The sequence below is a fragment of the Falco cherrug genome, chromosome 1, assembly GCF_023634085.1.
Source record: "Falco cherrug isolate bFalChe1 chromosome 1, bFalChe1.pri, whole genome shotgun sequence".
Lineage (NCBI taxonomy): Eukaryota > Metazoa > Chordata > Aves > Falconiformes > Falconidae > Falco > Falco cherrug.
In genome coordinates this window covers 127,640,796-127,663,486 of record NC_073697.1, presented here as the reverse complement: position 1 = coordinate 127,663,486, position 22,691 = coordinate 127,640,796, and the positions used below count along the sequence as shown (strand labels likewise).

The following is a 22,691-nucleotide window of genomic DNA, read 5'->3' as shown; positions in this document are numbered from 1 at the left end:
CAACTTCATCCACTGCATTACCTTGCTGGTTACAGGGAATCACAATTCATTCATCACTATCTTCCCATTTATTACTTGGGAAATTACCTAGAAATTTAAGGTAAGAATAATATTTCATTGGAGGAAAATGCTTATCAATGCAAGTTACAAAGAACTATACCTGTGCTGTCTTTTATTTCCTAACTTTTGGACTGGTGGGTAGTTAGGACTGAAGCAGGCATTGAACAATGTCTAAAAGAAATATGACTGGACAGGCCTGACTCACATCTACAAGCAACAGTAGCTTATTTCACAGGCTAAAGGAAAGAATTACATGCCGATAATTCCATACAAAAGCATACACTATGCTTGAACAGTGCCTATGAACTAAGCAATAAAAGACAAATGCCCTATCTGTCCAAAAGAGGTTGTAAGCATTGTCTGGAGAGACAAAACTCATCGCCTTTGCCCCAGCTACGGCACTGCCTCGGGCCACAGCAAGAGCTGGAAACTACTGTTGCCACCTCGTGGGCTCCATGCTGACTGCTAAAGGATACTCTCTTCCAGCCACCTCCCACGAGCAGGCAAGCACTAACTAGTAACTGGCAGAGCAGACTCTCAAGTCAGCATGCTGCAGACATCCATTTACAACTGAGGATTCCTCCAGCAGAAAGCCTCTAGGAAGGAACAGAAGTAATCTAATAAAATCAAGAGTGTGGAAGCTGTGTGTAAGCAAAGATAGCCGGCTTACATGGTGCACCTAACTGGGTTGCAAAACGATCTTAACAAGAGCAGAGCATAAGATCTTATCCTTAGAAATGGTGTCAGCAGCCCATTTTAGGGAAGAAAGTACGTTTAAGTAGTATTACCAGGGCTGGATGACTTTCCTTCAGCATGAGCAGAAGGCATCGAAGTGACTTTCCCAGCATTTCTACAGGGATGTCCAGGACTCATCTTGCCTTTCTCACTAAACTGGCCATCAGCGATACCTGACTCAAAGTTCTTAATTAACTAGCTCTCTCCTTTCTCCCCTCAAAAATGGGTTTCTTCTTCCATGCCAAACAGAAGACATTTAACCAAAGACCTCACAGGAGCTACTGCTTCCATTTTCAGCACCTAAGTCATAAAAAGCATGGAAAGCCAGAGGGAAAGAGTACTGTTGCAATTTAACAGCTGTGCAAACACAGTCCAGGAACTTTGCTGTTAGAATGTTCCCTCAAATTGCACTTTCTTCACAGTTCATCCAAGCCACATCTCCAACCAGATCAGAAAACAAAATACAATTGCCTACAAAATGTCATCAAGCTTAGCAAAAAATGAATGGCTTGAGATCAAAATACCTAAACCCCAACTTTAACACAAAGCTCAAAATACTCAGAAGCTTTTTAATCCTGCTATTTAATGCACTAGACATAACAACTTACTAACAAAGTAAAAGGCGGGGAGGGGGGGCACGGGGCAAAGCATTAACACATTAACAGTAACATCTGTAGTCAGTTGCCAGACCAGCCAGGGCTGGAACAAAATTCTTAAGTTTGCCTTATGAACTAGATGAATGCAAGGCTGCAGTGACTTCAGAAAATTCAGTGCGTATCTCCTTTCATTAACAAAGAACACACACATCTGGGCTGCCACCTTTAACCCCTTTATAAAAGAAAAAGCAGAATAAATGCATCTGGAGAGCGGGCACCTAGACTGGCTGCTTTCAGCTCTTCCACAGGACTTGAGTAGTATTTTATGTCATTTATCCATGCTACCAGAAGCAACTGCTGCACATGTTGGGAAGCCATCACACACTACGGCAGTAAGACTGGACAAACAGCAATATTTGCATGAAGTAGAGATTTACTGCTATGGTAACACTGAACCCCAAAGCCAGGTCACGCACAAGTGGGAAACACATCAGGGAACAGGTCTTTGAAAAGAGATCAGAGAGAAAGAACCTGGATCCAGGTAAACATAACACCCTAAAATAAAGGCCTGTGACTGCATGGAAGCACTGCCATGTTTTCTGGTGTAGGTGAAAAATCATTAAGAGTTTCTCACAGGAAATCTCTCCTATCAGAACTCTACCTCCATAATTGAGAGCAATGCACTTGTAGGTTTATCTGGAATAAACAGAAAGCTAAGCATTGCTCAGAATCAAGGCAGTATTTTCAGGCCAGCAAAACTCATCTTAGATCATGCCTGTCCATTCAGCTTAACACTATTTTTGCAGCTTTGAAACGAAAAACGAGTAGCAGCTGAAAAACTCTCAAATCAGCATCTGTATGAATAACCTGACAGCTCTTTCAAGTGGTGGAAGAAGGAGAATAGAGAGAGATGTTCTACCAAAATTGAAATGACGACCCATTGCAGGGATGCTGTTTTTAGAAAGAATTTCTTTTCAAGGAGAATTGAAGTTATTGGAATATTCATATTATCCACCATCAGCCCTGACCCTCTCAATCCGAGCAAGAAGTGAGGGAGACAGGGACAGTTTGTGAAGCTCAGCAGTTAGTGGGTGAAACACTGGGTAGTCCTGGAGGGACCATTTCTTTTGGTAGTGCTTGAAGTTTTTCACATGTTGGTGCTCATCCTGGACTGGCTGTTAGCTGGAGTAAGCTCCCCTTGGCTACCTTCTCTTGGAGGAGACTGCAACAAGACCAAAACACATCCTAGTTAGTGATGTGTAAATATGCTGCACAGTGCTTCCTGAGAGACCAAATGAAGCACAGCAGGATAGCAGCAGGGGGAGAGCATACCCCCAACTCATAAATAATGATGGCTTTGCAAAAGTGTTGTGTTTACAACTTCTGTAGTTACAGTTCATGAGAATTGTTCCTAAAAAAGTAAAACCGGAACTTCTAAGCCACTCTATTTACCATGTACAAGGTGCTGTTGGCCCCAGAAGTGGAATCCTATCTGGCATGTAGTGACCACAGAGATTAATACACTACAGAATTTAACACATTCTGTAGCAGATGGCCTATCCTCCCCTAAGGGCATTCTTTTGGAACTGCATCATGGAAGGAATACTCCAAGCAATTCATGCATTTTTTACTTCCTCTACTAAAAATAATCACTTCAAACAATCTTTCTTTTGATAAGAGATACGTGTATCAAGAATTAGTTGGAATGCATTAGTTAGAATCAACCCAAGCAGATAAACTTCAAAGGACATTCTGTGTTGTACAAGCAGGTCAATGTATTAGCTAGAAACACTTGTTCCTTATATATTCAGTATTTACTACTGTGAGAATTTGTCCAGTCGTGGGCACGCCAAATCCATTCCCCTCCAGAATCTTCAATTAAACAACTTCTATAGTTTCAGGTTTTTTTAAAAAAAATTAAAACCTTAACACTGTGTCAAAGCCCACATTTAACATGCCCATACCTTGACATGTATCTGGTTGCGGAGGACTGCAGCTCGCAGAATCATAGCTTTGGCACGTCGCTGAAACTCTTTGCCCATTAGTAAAGATTTCTCAAAAGTTGTGCTGCGCTGATCTACATCTCGAGCATAAAGAATCTGTAACCAACACAGAGAACTGTACACAGGAGCTAGGACAGGGTTGCACAGTGGGAAGCCCCTTCTGCACAAGGGAACAAAGCTGAGGTATCACGGAACCTGAGTTTACACACAGATCAGCCCTACTGAGAATACGAGTCACAACAGATGAATGCAATTTTGAAGCGTCCCAGGAATGGAGAGTTTCTGATCTTAGTACAGCTGTCCAGTCTATAATCTGCGGCTCAGATGCACTCACCTTACTGTGTGAGTCTATTCTGGCATTGATCAGTCCCTCCAGGATCAGCTGAGTAAGTTCATCTTCCAGAGCAGCCACTGTGGTATTAAAAGCAGTGGCCATCTTGCGCATATCTGCCGATACGTAGGGGCTGAAGTACTAGGAAGAAGAAAGTATTAAGTTGCCAAAGGTACTCCCTGCTCTCCAAAAAACCATAGAAAAAGCAATTACAAAGAGATGGCCTGTCTCACTGCTCAGGATTACAGGAACAATTACCTGGATAAGGGCACGATTTCGAATCTGAGTATAAAGTGTCCTGACATGAGGTGCAAGGTACATATCCAGCAGCAGGTTGTCCTGTGCAAAAAAACCCACATCAGAACCCGAGAAGCAGCCTTGAAAAATATATATTCCTATGTTCTGAAACATCTATGTGTATATACTTAAAACTTAAGGATATTACGCTACAGCAAGACAATACCATAAAACAAGACTGAATACAAGAACTAGCAGTATATTAAAATATTTACTTCTCCCCACCCTCCACTGCTAAATTACTCCCAATTTCCATTCATCACATCAGGAGACAGAAAACACAGAAGAGCTTCATAGCTACTTTTAACAGTCACTGCTTCTTACAACAGGCTAGGCAAAGGGAACTTTTAGGGTCTGTTCTGCACTGCTCCCTTGCAGCTCACCTTCATCTCATCCAGCATCTTCAGGCATGAAGCATATTTAGATTCGTAGAACTTGAAGATGATGTCGCGAACCTGTGGCTCCAGCTCCAAAAACAATTTGAAGGAGCTACAGATAAAGATGATAGTAATCAGACACTGGAACCCACCACTTAAATACTCCGCAACCTCATCACTCCAAGTTGCAAGGTTACAAACTCTCACTGTCATTTGAAGATTCCAAGAATTTACTCTCCAACAGGCCAGCTAGCCCATTTTCAGCAGGGCTGGTAAAACAGCAAGATGCAGCACAGCATCAGAGCTGTGGTGAAAGAAGGCAAAAGACTTTTGATAAACCAAGCACTAGAAATGTTTGTCCACACAAAACAAAAAAATGAGGTGGAATAGGGCAAAATCAGGATCTACCAGAAAACATAGGTCACATCCATGAATGCACTGTAGTCTGTGCTGGCCAGCTTTGTGTTCCCTTTCACAGCCTTCACAAAGTACAGCATGCCATAGGTAGGTTAGGCATGCAACTGTCTTGGCGCTCTCCCAATTCTCCACCACAGATTTCTGAACCTTGGGATCTCACTCCATGAATCAGCCAATACAAGTCAGGCTAACAACCCTTTTTCCACATAAATTTAAAATCTGTGCTTCCACACACTTAGCTGACAAGAATTCAGTATCATTGTAATTCAATCTGTGACACACAAATATCCATTTTCTTCCAAAGACTAATTCTCTTAACCTTGTATATATCATATTAAGCTGCAAGTTGTATTAACAATTATTACATTTTATTAATATGATTAACGTACACCAGAACAAGTGGTAACATGAAGACATGTTATCTTACAGCTGCCTTCCGTAGAGCTCTTACCCTCTGATTTAATATCTGGTATGGACTGCTGATGGAGACAGAAAATTGGGCTATGTTGATGCTGGATTTGACCCAGGTTGGAAACTTCTGTTATGCTACCAAAATTTCAGCTGTGATTAACCACTGTGTTTTAGACAGTGAAACATCACTTAATGCTAAAGCCAAACTAGGGCTCAGTGATTCTTCCTCTGCTATATGAGAAAGCTATTACGGCCACCAGAATCCACTCTCAACCAAAATCCCATGTCCCAAAAGATGTCCAGTACAAACTCCCCTCAAGGCATCGCCTACCTGCTGGAGATAACATTTCGTTGCAGTTCCTGACGGTCAAAGGTAGCAAGGGCACAGAGACCACCATACACAGCCACATTGCTAGGAGACAGCAGCTGGGAGGGTGGCAGGAGAGAGAGGGGGAGGGGGGGGTGGCGAGAGGCGGGGGGGGGGGGGGTGGCGAGAGAGAGAGAGTGCAGGGGTGGGAGAAAGAGGTTGGGATTAAGTATTATACCCCAGTCTCTCATGCAGTGACAAGATTAGCCCTTGTTAAATTTAGTGGAACCACTCAGTGTGCTCTCAGGCCTTCACCCAGAGCCTGAGGAGTGACTGATCACTGCTAAGAGAGCAGAAACCAATTCCAACCAACAGCCAGTCTTTTGATTGAGCTACACAGATATATAAATCTCACCGGTAATTCCTACGTGATCTATAGTAGATCATTTAAAGAACCCAAGAAGAGAGACTTTTAAAAAAAATAATATAAAAAAACCCCCAACCACTCGGTTCACAGCACCACCAAAATACACAGGAGCACTGTGAAAATAACTACAATATCTGACTTTAACAACCTAGTACTGAGAAGAATTACATCCCCTCCAAGACTTGCACACAGCTCCCTCTTGGTCCTCACCTCAGGGAAATCACAGTGATCAAATGATGCCAACAAGAAACACTTTGCTGCCTGTTTGTACTTCCGAGCAGCTAGTTCGGCCAAGCCTAGGAACCAGAAAAAGTTAGTCCTTAGTTTGTGATAGCATACAAATCAGGAGAAATTGTAAGATCTGGAGAGTAGGACAGGCCTCCAAACAGTCGCTAGTGCCTTCACTATTGAAGCGAAATAAGATTCTCTGACTCCTATCTAGTGTCCATTGAACTACGCTGACTCACACTGGCATCCTCTCTGAAGAAACTTGGGGAGAAGAAAGAAATGGCAAAAAAAAGTCAGCAGTTCCATCTCATCAGCTTTATTAAATTTTGCATTTCTGATGAGAAAATACAAAGTCCGTCAAACCTGAGAGAAAAAAATAAACCAAGCACACACTGTTGTCAACGAGCCCTACAGACAGCTAACAGGCAGGGCAGACAATACAGGAAGCTGAAGGATTCACTCACCTGCTGCACATTTCAGTTTCGTGAGAATTGCTTGTGTCTGGCTGTCTCTTTCTCCTCTTTGCTAAAGGATAAGGAAAAGCAGTAGTGAGCAAGCAACATAAACCCCATTTTGATTATAACTGTCCTTGGGATACTACATCCTAATAATTAACTTGCAAATCTCAACAGAAAGATAACTTCATCTTATTTGTTTTGGGAAAGAATATGGCAAGAATTGAGGATGGGAATTCTCTCTGATTTAATAGTGAGTCATATTTCCTGCACTCATATCGTGAGAGAAAAGCAACAATGAATCGCCACAGAAATAGTATAGCAGCCAAGGAGGCTGGATTAGAGGAAGAACAGACTGTTAGATGGAGTCTTACAGGGAGCAAGTTGTAAAGAGGGAAAGGAATAAACTGTCTCACAAATTTTGGAGACAGAAAACAAGGGAAAACTCATGCAAGTTAAAAAGCAGGACCTTACTTCTGCGATTTCTGGTGTAGACTCAGCCTTGCTTACATAGCTCAGAACATGAGACCAATTCTGGAGGTAGACACTGACCTGTAGAGAGCCAGAAACAGTGTAGAATATGCATGGATAAATGGTGTTACTTAGATAAGCAGCATCATTGCAGACACAAAAGGTGTAACCAGAGCAAAGTACAGGTGGACTTTACAGCAGGTATCAGAAAACACCAAGTACTATTTTTCCTGCAAACCTTCCTACCTTGATAACATTGAGGCACATGTTGATAACATGTTTAGCACTGGTGCAGTAATCACGGGCTCGCGAGTAACACTTGAGAGCATTGCTGAGGTCCCCACAGTCAAGGTAATGATCACCTAAGTCATCGTGGCCTCTCCTGGAGCACAGGAATTAAAATACCAATGAACTGTGTGCTCAGAAAAGGACACTGTCAGTTTGTTCCAAACAAGTAACTCAACGCACTGACCTAAGGCACTCAATGCAGTTGACATCCTGTGTAAGGTGCCTGGAGGAGCAAAATGCTCTTCCTTGCTCCAGCAGAGCCTTCTGCATCTCACCTGATACTCTCCTTGATGGAGTTCCCTTTGTAATTTTTCAGATCTGTGTCGAGTTTCTCCAGTTTAAGAAGAGCTTTTTTGCGTGTAGCTTCAACCCAAGCTGTGTCAAGAGGAGGGGGTTCAATTCCACTATCAGGGACAGCATCAGGTGTATTCTGCAGTTCTCTGAAAGAAAAGAGTTTAAAGGGGGCTATTATGCTGCAAACTTTTCAAAACAGAGGTCTGTTAAAGCACCTGGCCCTGTTACCCTAACAAACAGTACTGCATACACAAAATAGACCAAGGAGAAAACAAGGATGGTGGGGAAAAAAGATGATGACTGCTAGGATTTCCAGTAAGAACAGCAACATAAGCATCACAGATGTCTACAGATCTTCTCAAAATTATCCTACTGAACTTCTGCAGGTATTTTATTAACAAGTCAGTCATTGCTAGTTTTAAAGAAACAACCTGCTCTATAAATCCATTGAAAGTAAGTTACTAACAGTGCTGCAATGAAATATTACATTCTATAAAAGTATTTAATAACTCTAAAGAGTCATTGAATCCAGTCAAACATCTGTACACGCAACACAGGGTGCACATGTTCATGAGTTCTCTCCCCAGCTGTACTGCAATGGCTTCATAGCAAAGCTATACTGTACAGATACTATTCAACTTCATTTTCCATTCCGCTCAGGTCAACGTATCTGCTTACATTGAGCTCACTTTCTAATATTGTAAATGGAAAGATATATTCTGAGTTTTATTGTTTTGTGGGTGGGTTTTCTTGGGTTTGTGTTTGTTTTTTTTTTACCAACAGTTCTTTTCACATATAAGAAAACAATGAACAAACATACTGTCACACATAAGTGGTAAAGACTCCCAAGGCAAAACAGAAAAGCAATCAACAAATATGCATAGCAACAAAAATAACACAAAGATAGAAAGTAGGGATGGATAAGTAAAGTATCACAGGCTACCTTTAACAGCAAACCTCTTGTCAGCGGGGGTGGGAGGGGGAGGGGGGGAAAAATACCAAGGCAAGGCAAACAGTTAGGTAAGGTTTTCATTTATGAACACAAAAGCATCTAGAAGAGGCTTTGTGTCCATAATCTACTAAAAAAGGACAACCATGTTCATTAATATTTGAAGCAGTCACAAGGACTAAACTCTCCTCAGTATCTAACTGTAGCCTTTTAAAACACTGAGACTTCAGAATCAGATAATGTCTTCTGTGTTTAATCTTTTAAAAAAGATTAAACCTTAGGCCTGAATACACACATTTCATTGCTATCAAATAAGGGCAAAGGCAAGTTGCATAATGAACACGCTAGCAATACACATGCACCATCCCCCACTGTGGCACACTAGTCTTAACTCAAACAAAAACTCTCCCCAGGTTCCCATGATCTCTTAGTACCTGGTGGCCTCAGACAACTTTCTGTGGATTTCTTCATACACATCAACATTGAAAGTTCTCTGGACAAATGACAGTGCCATCTTGAGAGCTTCCACCCGTAGCTGTGGGCAGTGATCAGCAATAAATTGTAGCCGTTCAATTCGCATCAGACCACTGTAGCTGGATGCATACTGCTCCAAATCCTGCAAACAAAACCTGGTCTTAGAAGGAAAAGATGGCAACACTAAATCAGGCTACAGCACCGTGACCTGCAAAGTGTTTCCTGCAGTCCTGACCCCTTCATGGAGGGCAACATGGCTCAGACAAATAAAAAAGCAGGTAAGATTATTCCATTTCTGCTTTCTTCAAACATTAGCAACTTCCTCAGAAATATGCAGTACATTACAATTTACATATTTTTTTATTTCAGTTGTGATGCTGTCCATTAAAGCTAATCAGCTCACCCACTTTAAGCACCCGTTACATTGCCTGTTAATAATTGTGTCAAGATTCCATCATTTGAGCCAAAATTTCCTAAATCAGAAAACCATTCCAGATGGTTTTTACTTGAAAAATAGCTTCCATATGACAATTTGCGTTCTTTTGCTCATACTAATTTCTTACAACATCTTATTTGAGAACAAATAGGGTCTCTTACTCTTGAGGAAGGATCTGAGGTTTAAATTCTGAACACTTAACAGATTTTAAGCCTTGTCTGGGGGTGGAGAAGAGAAGCACAAAATGTCTAGTAAAGATACCATACCGCACTGCAGGGAGATCTCCTGAAGACAGAAGTACATGTGCAAACTACTGTAGCAGAATGTTCAGGGCAAAGTCAGGCAGGAAGAAAACATTAGATTCAGGCTGCCTGTCCACACTTAATATGCATCCTGTGTCATGTCTGACTCCCTGACCCTCATACGTCTAAATTAAGATATGACTACAAATGTCACAGTAGCATTTCCTAACGTGATTGTTGCCTGATTCTGTGCAAGAACAATCTTGCTCTGAGATTGATACAGGACTGTGCACACTGAAAATCTGTATTTAGGATTCGTGCTTATTTGCTACAGAACTTGAAAAATACAAAGGCAGGAACATTCTTTCTTCCACAGTTTCATGCCTGACGGTGCACAATACTCCTGAAAATCACGGAGTAATTTCATTTTACTCCTCAGCTCTTTGAATGTCAAAAGGGAATTATGGTCCTTCACATCAGTTAGGGTGAAAAGAAAGTCACTAATTTTTGTGGCAGACTTAGATAACATAGTAATAACAGAGGCGTAAAGGTCACAATATAATTGCTTCCTCACTCTAGTTTCAGAACAGAATTGAAATGCAATGAAATCAAACAAGGTATCAGGTCATACGCTGGAAAAAAACAAAACCAACCAAAAAAAACCCCAAACCAAACAAAACAACAACAACAAAAAAAGGGCTCTGCAGTAAACACAATTAACCGTGTGACAACTGTTAGAAGGCACAGGGACAAGAGGAACAAATTAAAGCTTCAGAGGTTATGTGAGATCCAGAGCTTCCCAACAACGCTTTATTTTGCAATTCTAATGTTGCTTTAACTTTTTCCAATTAACATATTTGTTCTCTTCTGCAGCACCTACCTCTCACTGTTACAGAGATGACATATAAAAATTGGCCAAAATCTCAAATCATTAACTCAAAATTGAAGAAACTGCTATAAGTAAATAGTCTTCTGTAACTCTGTGCCTCTACAGGGTTTTAGCCAGTCTCCGGAGGATTGAACAATGAAAGAATTCTGTACTTAAAACACCTGAGCCTTGCTCCTCAAAGAACAAGCCTCAAAATAAAGGAACGATGTCTCCGCAAACAATGAAAGATGTACAAACTATTTCAGAACAAAAGCTGTCAAACAGGCAGCACACAGCAAGTCACAGAACAGCAATTCCTCTCTCATCTCGGGAGGTGCAGTAGAGGTCAGTACGTGACAAGGAACTACAGAAAAGATCACTGCTATTCTTACCCCACCTTGCTTTAAAGAGAATCAATCTCTAAATCACAATTTGACAAGGAGTAAAATGAGAGAGCTTCTCAAAAGCCTTAAAGGAAGAGGCCATGCCCAAGAAAGGTAACCCACTAGCCCCCACCCAGCACATACCAGAGTGGGGTTCTCCACCACATAGTTGATATCAGGTGCATTTTGCTGATCTTCTTGTGGATCTACATCAATCTGCATGGGCTCTACTGCACCCTGAAACAGCAAAACGAGGTCAAAAGTAGCTTACTACACTTGAGCAGGAAACAAGCATGTGATTCAATCTATTAAGGACTTGCTTAAATACAGATTAAATGTTAAAAATTAAAAAACATTCCTCAGTCTTCAGATGTGTTTAGGACCTTTCTCTAGCAACACCAGTACTCAGCATGATGTTTTGTCTAAAACAAGCTGCACTAAGGCTCACCATTCGCACAGAGCATTTTATTTTGTTTGGTACATTATCAAGCAAGAAAGTGAAAGGGTCAATAAATCTGATTCCGCAAAGTATCCTGAGCATGCACGCTAAATTCCAAATGACTTTCCATTTCTCTCCCTTGAGCAAGAGCAGACATTAATACTCCACTCAAGAAGCTCCCAAAGTAAAAAAGTACCCAAAAAGCTCACCAGAACTTTTCAAAGCTACTTTAATGCTTAAAAGTAGTATTTGGGGGAGGGAAGACAACAACAATTTTTAGAAGTATTAAAAAAAGTAAAGAACAGAATGAAGAATGGCAATTCCACACTTTCTACCAAACACTGGGAAAAAATTTATCTGCACTAGAAAAAGTTACCATTAGTTGAACTATCCTACTATAGCTATCCGAGTCCAACTGTTTAGGGAGATTCCCTTTTTCAGGAACAACAGAATTTTATTCTCCCAGTATAACTTGCACTGCTTTGACCCACATGAGGAATCATACCAGTAGAGTGACCTCAGTACAACTGCATCAATTCAATACCTGCACAGGTTCCCATTTAAGACCAATTTACTATGCAGTCCCACAAACAAAGTTGGTATGCTAGCACAAAATACTTCTCCTCCTCCTGGTCAAAAGTGTGCTGAACATTCCCCCTCGGTGTTACCAATTCAACCTCAGGAAAACCAAGTTGAATGTCTTCTTATAAAATGCCAAATACACACAGATATTACCTGTTTGGGGTAAATTGCATAAGTGGACCTTAGAAAGGACAAAAATGACAACACCTTGCCCCCACCAACACCAAATTATTTCCATGTTTTTATTGAATTTGCTGTCTGTTAAGCAATCAAAGATTGAGGGGTTTGCATGTTGGGTTGGTGGGGTTTTTTGGGTTTTTTTTTTGATGAGGAGGAACAGGGCAGACCCAAATTTCCTAACTCTAAAAATTGATGCATCTTGTATTCACCCATGGCCTATTTATTCTTTCACTGACTGGTGCGTACCAAACACACACATATTTCAACAATGGCTTGAAATCTCCCAAAACCTGAAGCAAAAGCAAGCATACAAAAGTACATTCCCTAGTTTGTTACTCTCTGCATGAAGGAAAGGGAGGGAGGGTGCAAAGAAGAGTTTGATTGTCCAGATCACCACTCAGGAAAACTGCATAAAAAACATTTAAGTCACCATATATTGAGACCATTACTTTTTTCATTTTTATCTACTTTATCTCTTTTCTTACATCAGAAACACTGTGTTGGGGTTGCTTTTTTTTTTAGGTTGTTTGCCTTCCATAATAAAAACCTCATAGGGACTCCTTAGAAATCAGCGTTACAGAAACTAACAGCAACTCCAGCTGGTGGAACAAAATTATTTGTGCCCTGCTACACTGGTAGGCTGTAGTCTGCACTTCTCTCAACTCCCAGACATGGCAAAACACAAGGGGGCTGGAATTCCCACCAAGACATGCCAAGTTCTGACATTTTCAAGACAACTATTTTTGAAGCAAGATGCAAGGTTTACTTAAGAGCTACTCATAAAGCAAATAAAACAGTGCTCACTCCCCAACATTCTCTGAGCCCTGCTGGAAGGTACTTTATAAGGCCTCATACAAGCTGACAAGCTGGCACTCAGCACTCAGGCTGAAGTCTCCTGCTGTACTCGGGAGTGACCTACTGCTGGAAGGGATGCAGTACGGATCTGTTACTGATCAAAAAGCTGAGCTGGATGCTGAACTACCCCACATCCTACCCCGAGTTTCCACAACCCCACGCACTGACAAAGAACCCTCTGGCTACTAAAGGTAAGACAGGCAGTCAACTCGCAAAGGGATCACCTGTGCGGCTACTTAAGGTCCGGGCTCAGCATATCAACCGACCCGCTGTGGGCTCCTGCGCCTTTTCCCCCGTGCTGCAGACCCTCGGCTCTTCTTCATCCGCCACCTCGTTACACCCCGCTCCGCTACCCAAGCCCTACCTACGGCACACGTAGAACTCGAGAACCACGCAAGAGGGCCGCCGCGGCGGCGGGGGACGCTCGGCTGGGCGCTGCCCCTCCTGAACGGCGGCCGGAGCGACGCAGGCCCGGCGAAAGGGCGAGCCCGGGCCGGCCGAGAGCGGCTCCCTCCCCACAGGGGAGAGGCGGGCGCGGAGCCGAGGGGCAGGCCGCACCGCGCCACCCGAAGGCCACGGCGGGGCCGGGCCGTGCTACTAGACACAGCGCGGGAAGGAGGTCAAGCGCGGCCGCAGCAGCCCCCAGCGAAACAGAGGTGGCGGGAGGCAACGGCCCCGTACCTGCAAGTTAAAGACCTGGACGGGCAGCGGCATCCTTCCCCTCCCCGCCGCCGCTTCCGGTTGACCTCCCCACCTCTCCCCCCTTCCGCGGCTTCCACTTCCGGGTCGCGCGCGCCGCGAGCCCGCATCCGACAGGTGAAACCCTTAAAGGGGCCGCGGCCCGTCTCCCCTGCTGTCGGCGCACCGGTTGGCGGTGTGGGCGGGGTGGGACTGCGGGGCTCTCGCCGCCTGTGGGGCCCGGCCGCGCTCGCTGGGGCGGCCTCCCCCGCGGGTCAGTGCTGCCCGGGTGCGGCCGCCGCCGCCTTCCGGAGCGCGGCGGCCGCCACCGGCCGCTGCGGCGCGGGGAGAGGGCGGCCGGGCTCCCGGAGCCGCTCGGCTGCCCGCGGGGCCATGAGGCGGCCGCGCAGTGCGGCGGGGGCCGGCAGGGCTGCAGCATGAGCGGCTCCTGCCTGGGGCTGCGCAGGGCCTGCTTCCTACTGTCCCTCGGCGCCGCCGCCCTCCTGCTGTTGCTGCTGCCGCGGGGTCAGCCCCCCGCCGCGCCCCGCCGCCGCCCGCCGCGCCCCGCTGGGCCTAGCGGGCCGCCGCGGGCGGCCACCGGGGGCAGCGGCCTGCCCGGCACACGGGCGGGCTCCCGCGGGGGGCCGGGGACCGGCGGCCGCGGCGGGGGCCTGGGCGGCAGCCCCCAACCTGCGCGGAGAGGCCGCCCGACGGCCCGGGAGAGCCTGGAGCTGAAGGACATCTTCATTGCCGTGAAGACCACGCGGAAGTACCACCGCAGCCGGCTGGACCTGCTGCTGCAAACCTGGATCTCCCGGGCCAGGGGGCAGGTGAGGCCTCGGCGGCAGGCCGGGGGCTGCGGACCTGGGTCTGGGCCTTGCCTCCCAGGAAGCTCACGGCCGCCTGAGCTAGTCAGTGGCCGGCAGGGCTCAGTGGTCCCAGCAGAAGGTTTGCTGGCTTTTGTGTCACTGGAAAATAGTATGTGGTACTGAAAGAGCCCCTGTGCTGATGCGTCTAAGCCAGTGTTTTGGTGCAAGTAGTTTGGCAACTTTAGGTTTTTTTCCACAAAACACCATAGAACTCATTCCCTTGTTTGGGAATTTCAGTCTGTCCAAGCATGTTAACACAATTTTGTCCAGCAGCTGGGACAAGGCAGTGTTACCACATGGCACTTCCCACTGGCTTTTATTCTTTCCTTCTAGCTTGCTTGACAGCTTGGAGGACTCCTAGCCAGGGAGAAGAGTTGAAGCTGCAGGGGGAGGTACTCTGAGAAAGACAGTCGTTCCTGTCTGGAGATTGGTTGACTGTACCCTGAGATGAGGAGAGTAAAATCTTGGATGCTTTACTGAGTTGAGGCTCTCCTGGTTTGCAATACGAAACCTTATCAAATAAGGCAAGGGCTGAAGTTGCTGGGGTTCTGTCCACCACCAATCCCTACCCTACTCCCAGCAGCTACTGTGAAATAAACTAGCCAGACAGAACATTCAGAATTCTGACTGCAACTGAGCAAAATCAAAATTAGTTTCTGAAATTCCTAAATGTGAACACACTGCTTTTGTCTCCCACAGACGTTTATATTCACAGACTGGGAGGATCGGGAGCTACGCCTGAAAGCAGGTAAGCTGTGTACCATAGGCACATACTGTGTCTTATAACTGAGGTTTGTTTCTGTTGTGCTTTCCCTAGAAATCCTTATTTCATGCTGTACAAGCAGTTAGGGAAGTTAAGGTGGAGGAAACGGAGAAAACTTCTCCTTTCACAGGAGAATATGCTGTTCCTATTACCACCTGGACAAGATGCCTGGAACTTCCTGAATACAGGGTTCACCTACTTCCTTCTCATTAGTAAGCTTAAGTCTATCTGGTCCAAAGTTATATTAGGTGTTTCCTTTGCATACAGTCTCATGGCACTATTTATATACCCTGCACTCACACATTTGTATGTACTCTACAGCTTGCATGCCATATGCATAACCCATGAGCCCTGCCTGTCCTACAGTTTGCTCTTACATGTGTGCACCATATGCACTTCAGATGTACAGTATTAGTGCCAAATATGCACTTCTTTGTAGTCTCTTTTTTTTGGACTACACATGCTTCTCAAACCTGAAAGGGATGATCTTTGTATTTTTCTAGGGGATCATATGATCAACACCAACTGTTCTGCTGTCCATACCCGGCAAGCTCTCTGCTGCAAGATGTCTGTGGAATATGATAAATTCCTGGAATCTGGGCAAAAGTAGGTGAAACACATTGTTCTGATTGACTTTGTTTCTTCCACTTCTGTGTTCGCAGGAAACTTGAGTAACCTCCTCTGCTCCAGTAAGGGATGCAATATTAGCTAAAATGTGGTGACAAGCATGGGGAAGGGAGCACAGCATGAAGCAGAGTTGATAAATAAGTATCATCTGAGAGGTGGAAAGGATGATCACCTAAAGGGGACTGTTAATTTCAGCTTCTTTCCAAAATTAGGATCTGTGGGTGCTTTCAGCTTCCAAATTCTGTCATTCAGGACAATTGGGAAATACATTCTGCTCCAAGGCTGAAAGACTGAGGCTCAGCTGTAAACATGTAACTCATTTTTTTGTCACTGCTCTGCACTAACTTTCTTAATTTTTGTTTGAAGATGGTTTTGCCATGTGGATGATGACAACTACGTCAACCCTCAGACTCTTCTGCATCTCTTATCTGCCTTCTCACACAGCCAGGATGTTTATGTGGGACGACCGAGTCTGGACCATCCCATTGAAGCAGCTGACCATGTCCAAAGTGATGGATCAGTAAGCAAACTTTGCAGTTAGTCTGAGACATGCTGACCACCTAAGCTTTTAAAACCTTGAGAGTTCATAGGATTCCCCCCGAGAAACAAGTGATTTAATCTGCAGACAATGAACCTGGCACTGATCACTTTCAGAGACAGGGTGCTGGGTTAAATGAACCTTTGATCTACCTCATATGCATATGTACAACAGAATTTGTCTGTTTCTTGTCCTTTACTTACCTGTGTTGGTGATCTCCCTCATGGTAAGGTGAGTAGGGCCTCCCCGCCTTGACTCTTCCTTTTCCTTTAGTGGTTTTGGTGGAAGTGTTCCTTGTTTTGGGTTTGGTTTGTTTTGAGAGTGGTATCACAGTGTCAGCATCTTGAACCAACCTCAGATGGGTGACAAAAGCTTTCTTGGTATATAAAGCATTTCCAGTACTGAGTGGTTACTAGGTTTTCAAGAAGTGGAAGCAAATATACCTCTGTCATGCTAAAGGACAAGTTCTCACTAGGCTGCCTGTACTGACAGGCCTAAAGAGAAATCAGTTCACTGGCCAGCAAGTCAGTTACAAAGCAGCGTGTTAGGGAAGACTGCACAACAAAGTAGTCTTCTTGGTCCATTAGTTGGTTTGGCTCCATGTCCACCTTTGATTTCCACAGGAACACTGAGCTGGCTGTGACCTTTGGCTAGAATGACCAGGGGACAGATGGAATTGGGTAGGAGTAGGACTGTAGTGTTACGTTTCATGTGTGCTGCCTCAGTTGTGCTAATGTGATGGTTCACCTGGTGTCATTTCCAGGATAGAGTTTCATTTGGGAGAAAAGCTAGGTGGGCTTTCAGCAGCCTAAAGAAATAGGAATTAATCTGTAATCTTGTTCTGACTCAAGTGCAGTATGTGATATCCAGTAGAACCTCAAGTTTCCTTCCCTACCCAGCCAAATGGAAAAAGCTGATTATCAGTAACTACTATGTGTTTTTTTTCTTGTTGCTCTTCAGAAGACAACCGTGAAATTCTGGTTTGCCACAGGTGGAGCAGGGTTCTGTATCAGCAGAGGTCTTGCCCTGAAGATGAGTCCCTGGGCCAGGTAAACACTTTTCCTAGCTAAACTCCACCAATATGTGTTTGGTAGTCTTTAAAGCATATTTCGTCTTGTCTCCTATGCTCTGTCTCACAGCCTGGGCAACTTCATCAGTACGGCAGAAAGAGTGCGTCTTCCTGATGACTGCACTATCGGCTATATCATTGAAGGGCTGCTGGAGGTAAAGCTGCTGCACAGCCCTTTGTTCCATTCCCACCTGGAAAATCTGCAGAGACTACAAGGCGAGTCTGTGCTGCAGCAGGTAGGCCTAAGGCTCATGTTCAGTTCCTGAAATTACACATCAGTCTGATCAGAAAGAGTACTCCCCTTAGACTTAGCGCTCTTCAGCAAAGAAGGATGTCTACAGAGTTGCTCAGAGCTGTGTCCTGTCCAGTTCCTTCATTTAGGTAAAAAGTGTACTTTCTGCTCTAGCCAGTTAGGTCCTATAGCTGTCCCCTCCTTTGGGGACACATTCTGCTATGTTAAGGTGGTGTTCCCCATCTCCTTCTAAACTCTGACTTTCTATGAGTCCCTGTAGCAGCAAGTGTAGGAGGCAGTATTTAGTTTGCCTGCCATGCAGGAAAGTATTTCTATCTTTGCCCAGGAGTCTCAGTCTTAATTCGTGCTGTTCAAAGACTAGTTTCACAGCTATAGCAAGTACCCCTTCAATAACTAAGACACAGTTTAAATGTTTGATCATTTTTAAGATTAACTTGTCTGAATCTCCAGAAACTTAATCAATGTTTCTTAGGAAAAATCAAGTAGTTTTTTAATTGCTGGGATACCTTTTTACTTACGGGCAGTAGATGGAGCCATAAGGCTATCCGGAAGCTTTGTCTGCACTTCTTGAAAAACAAGTGCGGTTTTGCCCCTACAAACTGTTTGGTTATATTTCCTGGCAATTCTATTAGGCAGCAGAATTGTACGCTTAGGGCCAAATTCCAGTGTGATGTAATCTCCTTCATGTCAGTGAATGTAACTGTAGGCTGAACACAGCCTTTCAGGGGTGATCATTGTGTCCCTGAGACTGTAACAGCTAACCCAAAATCTACAATTAGAAAGAACTTATATTTTCTTTTATATTTTCTTTTTTATTTTATCTTGTACCTGGCACCTGAAAATTTCTTAATACAGTGCTTGTGTGGAAGAATAACAGAGAGTTGGAGTTCCAGGGGTCTAAATTTTGTTGCCGGGTTTGTCACCTGGCAGTACTTTGCATGCTGTCTAACATCCAAACGTTTCTGCTTTCTCTCTGTGCTAAGACACTACTCTTGCAGACTTCAGGCAATGGCTGGTGAGGATGAACATATGTCATTTAGTGAAGGTACAGACTTTAACAGGATTAATGCCTTTACAAAGCTTACAGTTGTAACTCATCTTGTCCTTCAGGGCAATGCAACTTTCAGCTCCTTCATTTATTCTTCCACATTGCCTTTAGATGAGCAGCGGTCCATTTGATAGCTACTATTCAGTGCCAATACTGCTTATGTAAAAACTAACCACAGTTTTTCAGATGTGATCCACTGTTCAGATTAGACAGGGTCCTTGAAGTCTTTCTGCATACCTCATTAATAGTCCTGCTATCCCCGCGCTCTTTTCTGCACTAGTGTTACAATTTCTGAATATTTATTTGCTTTTACAGGTAACCTTGAGTTACGGGGACCCTGAGAACAAACACAATGTTGTGAGTGTGGGAGGAGTGTTTGGCCTTCAGCAAGATCCAACGCGGTGAGTGTCCACTTCCAAAACAAGATCTCCCTACCTTGTTCGTGTTTATCAACTGCAGAATGATCAAACACACTAATGGGGATATTTTCTCATGTCACTGTGCCAGAGGCAGGTAGACCCACTCTCTCAGCTCCACTAGACTGCTGTACATCCAATGCCAGTATGTTCCTTGTATGGAGAATTCTAGTCTTAACTTTTTTTTTTCTTCTTCATAGATTTAAATCTGTCCATTGTCTGCTCTATCCTGACACTATTTGGTGCCCTGCTAAGAAGATGTCCTAACTCTTGACTGGTTGTTGACGCCTGTATCTTATCTCGTTTGTGTAAGACAGGAGTTGTTGTGGACTTTTGGGTTTGGGTTTGGTTTTTTTTTTTTTTTTCCTTTTCTGGGAGACAACCAGAGGCATCTACAAAGGAGGCAGACTCTATTTACAAAAACAGAGGTGTGGTTTGTTCAGCTGCAGCCTGGGGCATTCCAAGAAGAATCTTTGTTCTTTTGTCCAGTGGCTCTTTGTAAAACGACTGCAGTCATACTTGTGTAAGTCACTTTACGCTTTCGTCTGTCATGTGAATCTGTGCTTGGATACATCCTAGGCAAATGCAGCGCTGGGAATGACAGCATTCTTACTGCTGTTAGAGGCCATTGTCTTGAAGCTGGAGTGCCGTAGAAGACTGTAGTCCCCATGGTGACAAGAGAGGGGAAGTTTTCATTCACCTTTCTTGGGAACAGTATTACTTAAGAGCTTCTGTGGCCTGCCATATTAAAACCCCACCTGTGGGCCAGAATAGGGTCTGTTTGGAAACACCAGAAATCCTGGAATCACTAGGGTAAACGAGGCTGAAAGCCTTTGTCATGGGGAAAACCCTGTGTTAAGGGTAAGCTCATTCAGGACTGGATAAGTTGCTTACAGTGTGCATTCTCTCCTGTAGTCCATGTGTACCTCCCATGGAGGTGTTTGTCAGACTTGGTGCTCTTACCAGCTGAATTGCAGTAGCTGTTGATTATAATGGTGGTCTGCCAGGTCCAAGACTGTTCCCTTGATATTTGATACTGAAGAAATATTTGCCAGACTAGATGGTAATCATTTCTCCTGCTTTGCCCACAGCAGGTAGTATGAGCCAGAGCATGCTCACTGGTCAATGAAATGTGCCCTGTGTCTGAAGTTGTGCTGTATCTTTTGCTGCCTGTGAGGCAGGAGGAATGCTAGATAGCTGTAATGCCCCAAGGAAGTTTTCAATGGTATAATTTGAGGACCTTTAATTGTATGATTGTGGTTACTCCACTTCAGCTTCTTCAGATAAACTTATGATTACCTTAAGGACTAGATCAGTGGTTATTTTTACTCTACTTCTTCACGTTTCAGTAAATAGTTCACCCCATCAGTAAAATGCAGACTGCACACTCACACAAAGGCAGAAGTTCAATGCTGTAGCAGTATCACCTGCTGCTGCTTTTTAAATAAGCTTAGTTTTGAAAGTGGAAGAAATGGGGCTCCATACACTTCCTTTCCTGTTAGCCCAAATTTCGGCCATATGCAATCCCTACCTGACATGAAGAACAGCATAAAAAAAAACAACTTTGCAAAACCACTCTTTCACAAAGTCTTCAGCAAATACTTGCTGGTTTAGTGCTAAAGTCTGAGACGGAATTAAGAGGAGAATAATAGAGTGACATTGCATAACCTGGAATGATGATTAATGGCTAGAATGTGGACCTAGAAAAAGTTTCAGATTTCTAAATAGCTGTGCTGAGCTGTACTGTGGACTTCAGCTAGTTGCTTAACTTCCTGCTGTTTGAAAAGTGGTGTAATGTAAGCAAATGCCTGCAGTGTATTCAAGTATGAAATTTAGCAGAGGTGTCAGCCTCCTGAAACACACTGTTCCCCGCACTCTATTTTTAACACAAACCTTTCAGCATTTACCTGGGTACACTGTTCTCTCTGCATGATTCTAGTGAATTCCAGTGAGAAGCAAACAAGCTGAGTGCTACTTACTGCAGCTCGTTCTTAAATTTCTCCTTTCCTTCTTATCTACTGAAGTGGCTATGAGGTACGGGAATAAGAATGTGCAGGCAATTGGATCTAAGTCCAGCTAGTACAGTGGCTGTTCTGTGACAAGTACACCTGTAACACAGACAGCCTGTTACAGAAAACAGGGGGACTTGTGGAACAGTGGGTTGTGGTATGTTCTACCTCTGTATTGGGTCTTCTGCTCACTAGAGCTGAGGCATCCTATGGTTTAATGATTTGTTGTTAATTGCTCTGGAGATTCCTGGTATCTATATAAGTACTTTAAAAACAAAACAAGAACACTGGTTATGCTCTTGTTTTCAACCTCCTGTAGCAGAAAGCTGTGAAACTTCATGAGTTCTTGATGAGATTTTTGTCTTCGAACACTGATAGTGAGCTATCCTCTTGGAGCTTTTCTTCCCCTTTCACTAGTAGCAGCCCCTTGTAAGGTACCATAGACAGCATGGACTGGGCAGTGATTATGTGGCAAACTGCAGTTCAAAAAGGACACTGCTTTTTATGGATGGTAGCAAAACCAAGTAGTAGAAAGTTTCACACTGTAGTCACTGGTCACCCAAACTAGGTGTGCCAAAGAGGCAGTATGCTCTGAGTTGGCAGGGCATTTACTAAACTGGAAAAGGACTACATTCTCCTGCATGGCAATAGGGAACCGTTCCATGTGTCCAAGCTTCTTTTTAAGGTTTCTTGTGTTGACAATGCAGTAGGCTGTGTGGATATATCAGGATGCAGCTTTTTAATCAAGCTACAGTTTCACACTTAAAGTGATTCTATAAAATAAATATTTAAATATGTCAAAAGCTGTGTTTTGTCATGTTATGGACCATAAACCTTCCTGTCAGGCTGTTGTGATGCCAAATGGCCAAAACCCACATGTGTTACATGACTTTACTGTTCAGGGGAACAAATATGGATGTGATGGATCATTGCAGATGATGACTTAAGAGTGAAGTAGAAGAACTAAAATAAGGAGTAAGTTAATTGTTGTTAACTTGTCTTAGCACTTCTGTTTCTGCACTTACTAAATGTGCCATAGAAGCTCTTAAATTTAGGAAAAGCAGTAGTGGGCTGGGCTGGGTAGCAGCACAGACAGGCCTGTTGGCAGGGGGCTGCCCTGGCCTTGTGCAGTGCCGTTACCGGTGGCCCCGGGCTACCCCTGCCCCGTTCCGTCGAGCCTTCCAGCGCAGGGCCGCGAGCAGGCGGGGCCGGCTGCCGATGTGCCAGGCACCGACGGAGCAGGGCGGCCGGCGGGCTCCAGCAGTCGCCATCAGGGCCTCCAGCAGCCGCCAGGGCCGGTCTTGCCCCCCGCGGTG

The 22,691-nt window shown here is 44.3% G+C and overlaps 3 protein-coding genes across 5 annotated transcripts in view; 2 read left to right on the top strand and 1 right to left on the bottom strand.

Annotated features, from left to right (window-relative positions):
- DUS1L (dihydrouridine synthase 1 like) overlaps positions 1-9,078 on the top strand; it is a 28,939-nt gene extending 19,861 nt beyond the window's left edge. Inside the window, exon 14 of the transcript XR_008730032.1 lies at positions 9,060-9,078. The gene's annotated coding sequence lies outside the window, so the exon portion shown is untranslated. The remainder of the gene's footprint in view (positions 1-9,059) is intronic.
- GPS1 (G protein pathway suppressor 1) lies at positions 2,344-13,939 on the bottom strand. 3 transcript variants are annotated; one of them, XM_055697766.1, is made up of 14 exons: positions 13,787-13,893; positions 11,194-11,286; positions 9,081-9,262; positions 7,679-7,843; positions 7,362-7,497; positions 7,119-7,196; positions 6,654-6,714; positions 6,172-6,257; positions 5,559-5,653; positions 4,406-4,511; positions 3,984-4,064; positions 3,729-3,866; positions 3,356-3,490; positions 2,344-2,613 (listed from the first exon to the last, which is right to left on the bottom strand). In XM_055697766.1, the coding sequence occupies exons 1-14, from the start codon at positions 13,817-13,819 to the stop codon at positions 2,539-2,541; spliced, it is 1,464 nt and encodes a 487-aa protein (XP_055553741.1). In that variant the 5' UTR covers positions 13,820-13,893; the 3' UTR covers positions 2,344-2,538. The 3 variants fall into 3 exon arrangements, with proteins under 3 accessions (XP_055553741.1, XP_027657128.1, XP_055553752.1); XM_027801327.2 differs by lacking the exon at positions 13,787-13,893 and adding an exon at positions 13,470-13,608; XM_055697777.1 differs by lacking the exon at positions 7,119-7,196 and having other exon boundaries at positions 13,787-13,939.
- A 59-nt stretch (positions 13,940-13,998) lies between these two features.
- Positions 13,999-22,178, top strand: RFNG (RFNG O-fucosylpeptide 3-beta-N-acetylglucosaminyltransferase). The gene is made up of 8 exons (XM_027801282.2): positions 13,999-14,613; positions 15,352-15,400; positions 15,919-16,021; positions 16,409-16,562; positions 17,541-17,629; positions 17,720-17,885; positions 19,266-19,351; positions 19,567-22,178. The coding sequence occupies exons 1-8, from the start codon at positions 14,221-14,223 to the stop codon at positions 19,631-19,633; spliced, it is 1,107 nt and encodes a 368-aa protein (XP_027657083.2). The 5' UTR covers positions 13,999-14,220; the 3' UTR covers positions 19,634-22,178.
- The last annotated feature ends 513 nt before the right edge of the window (positions 22,179-22,691 follow it).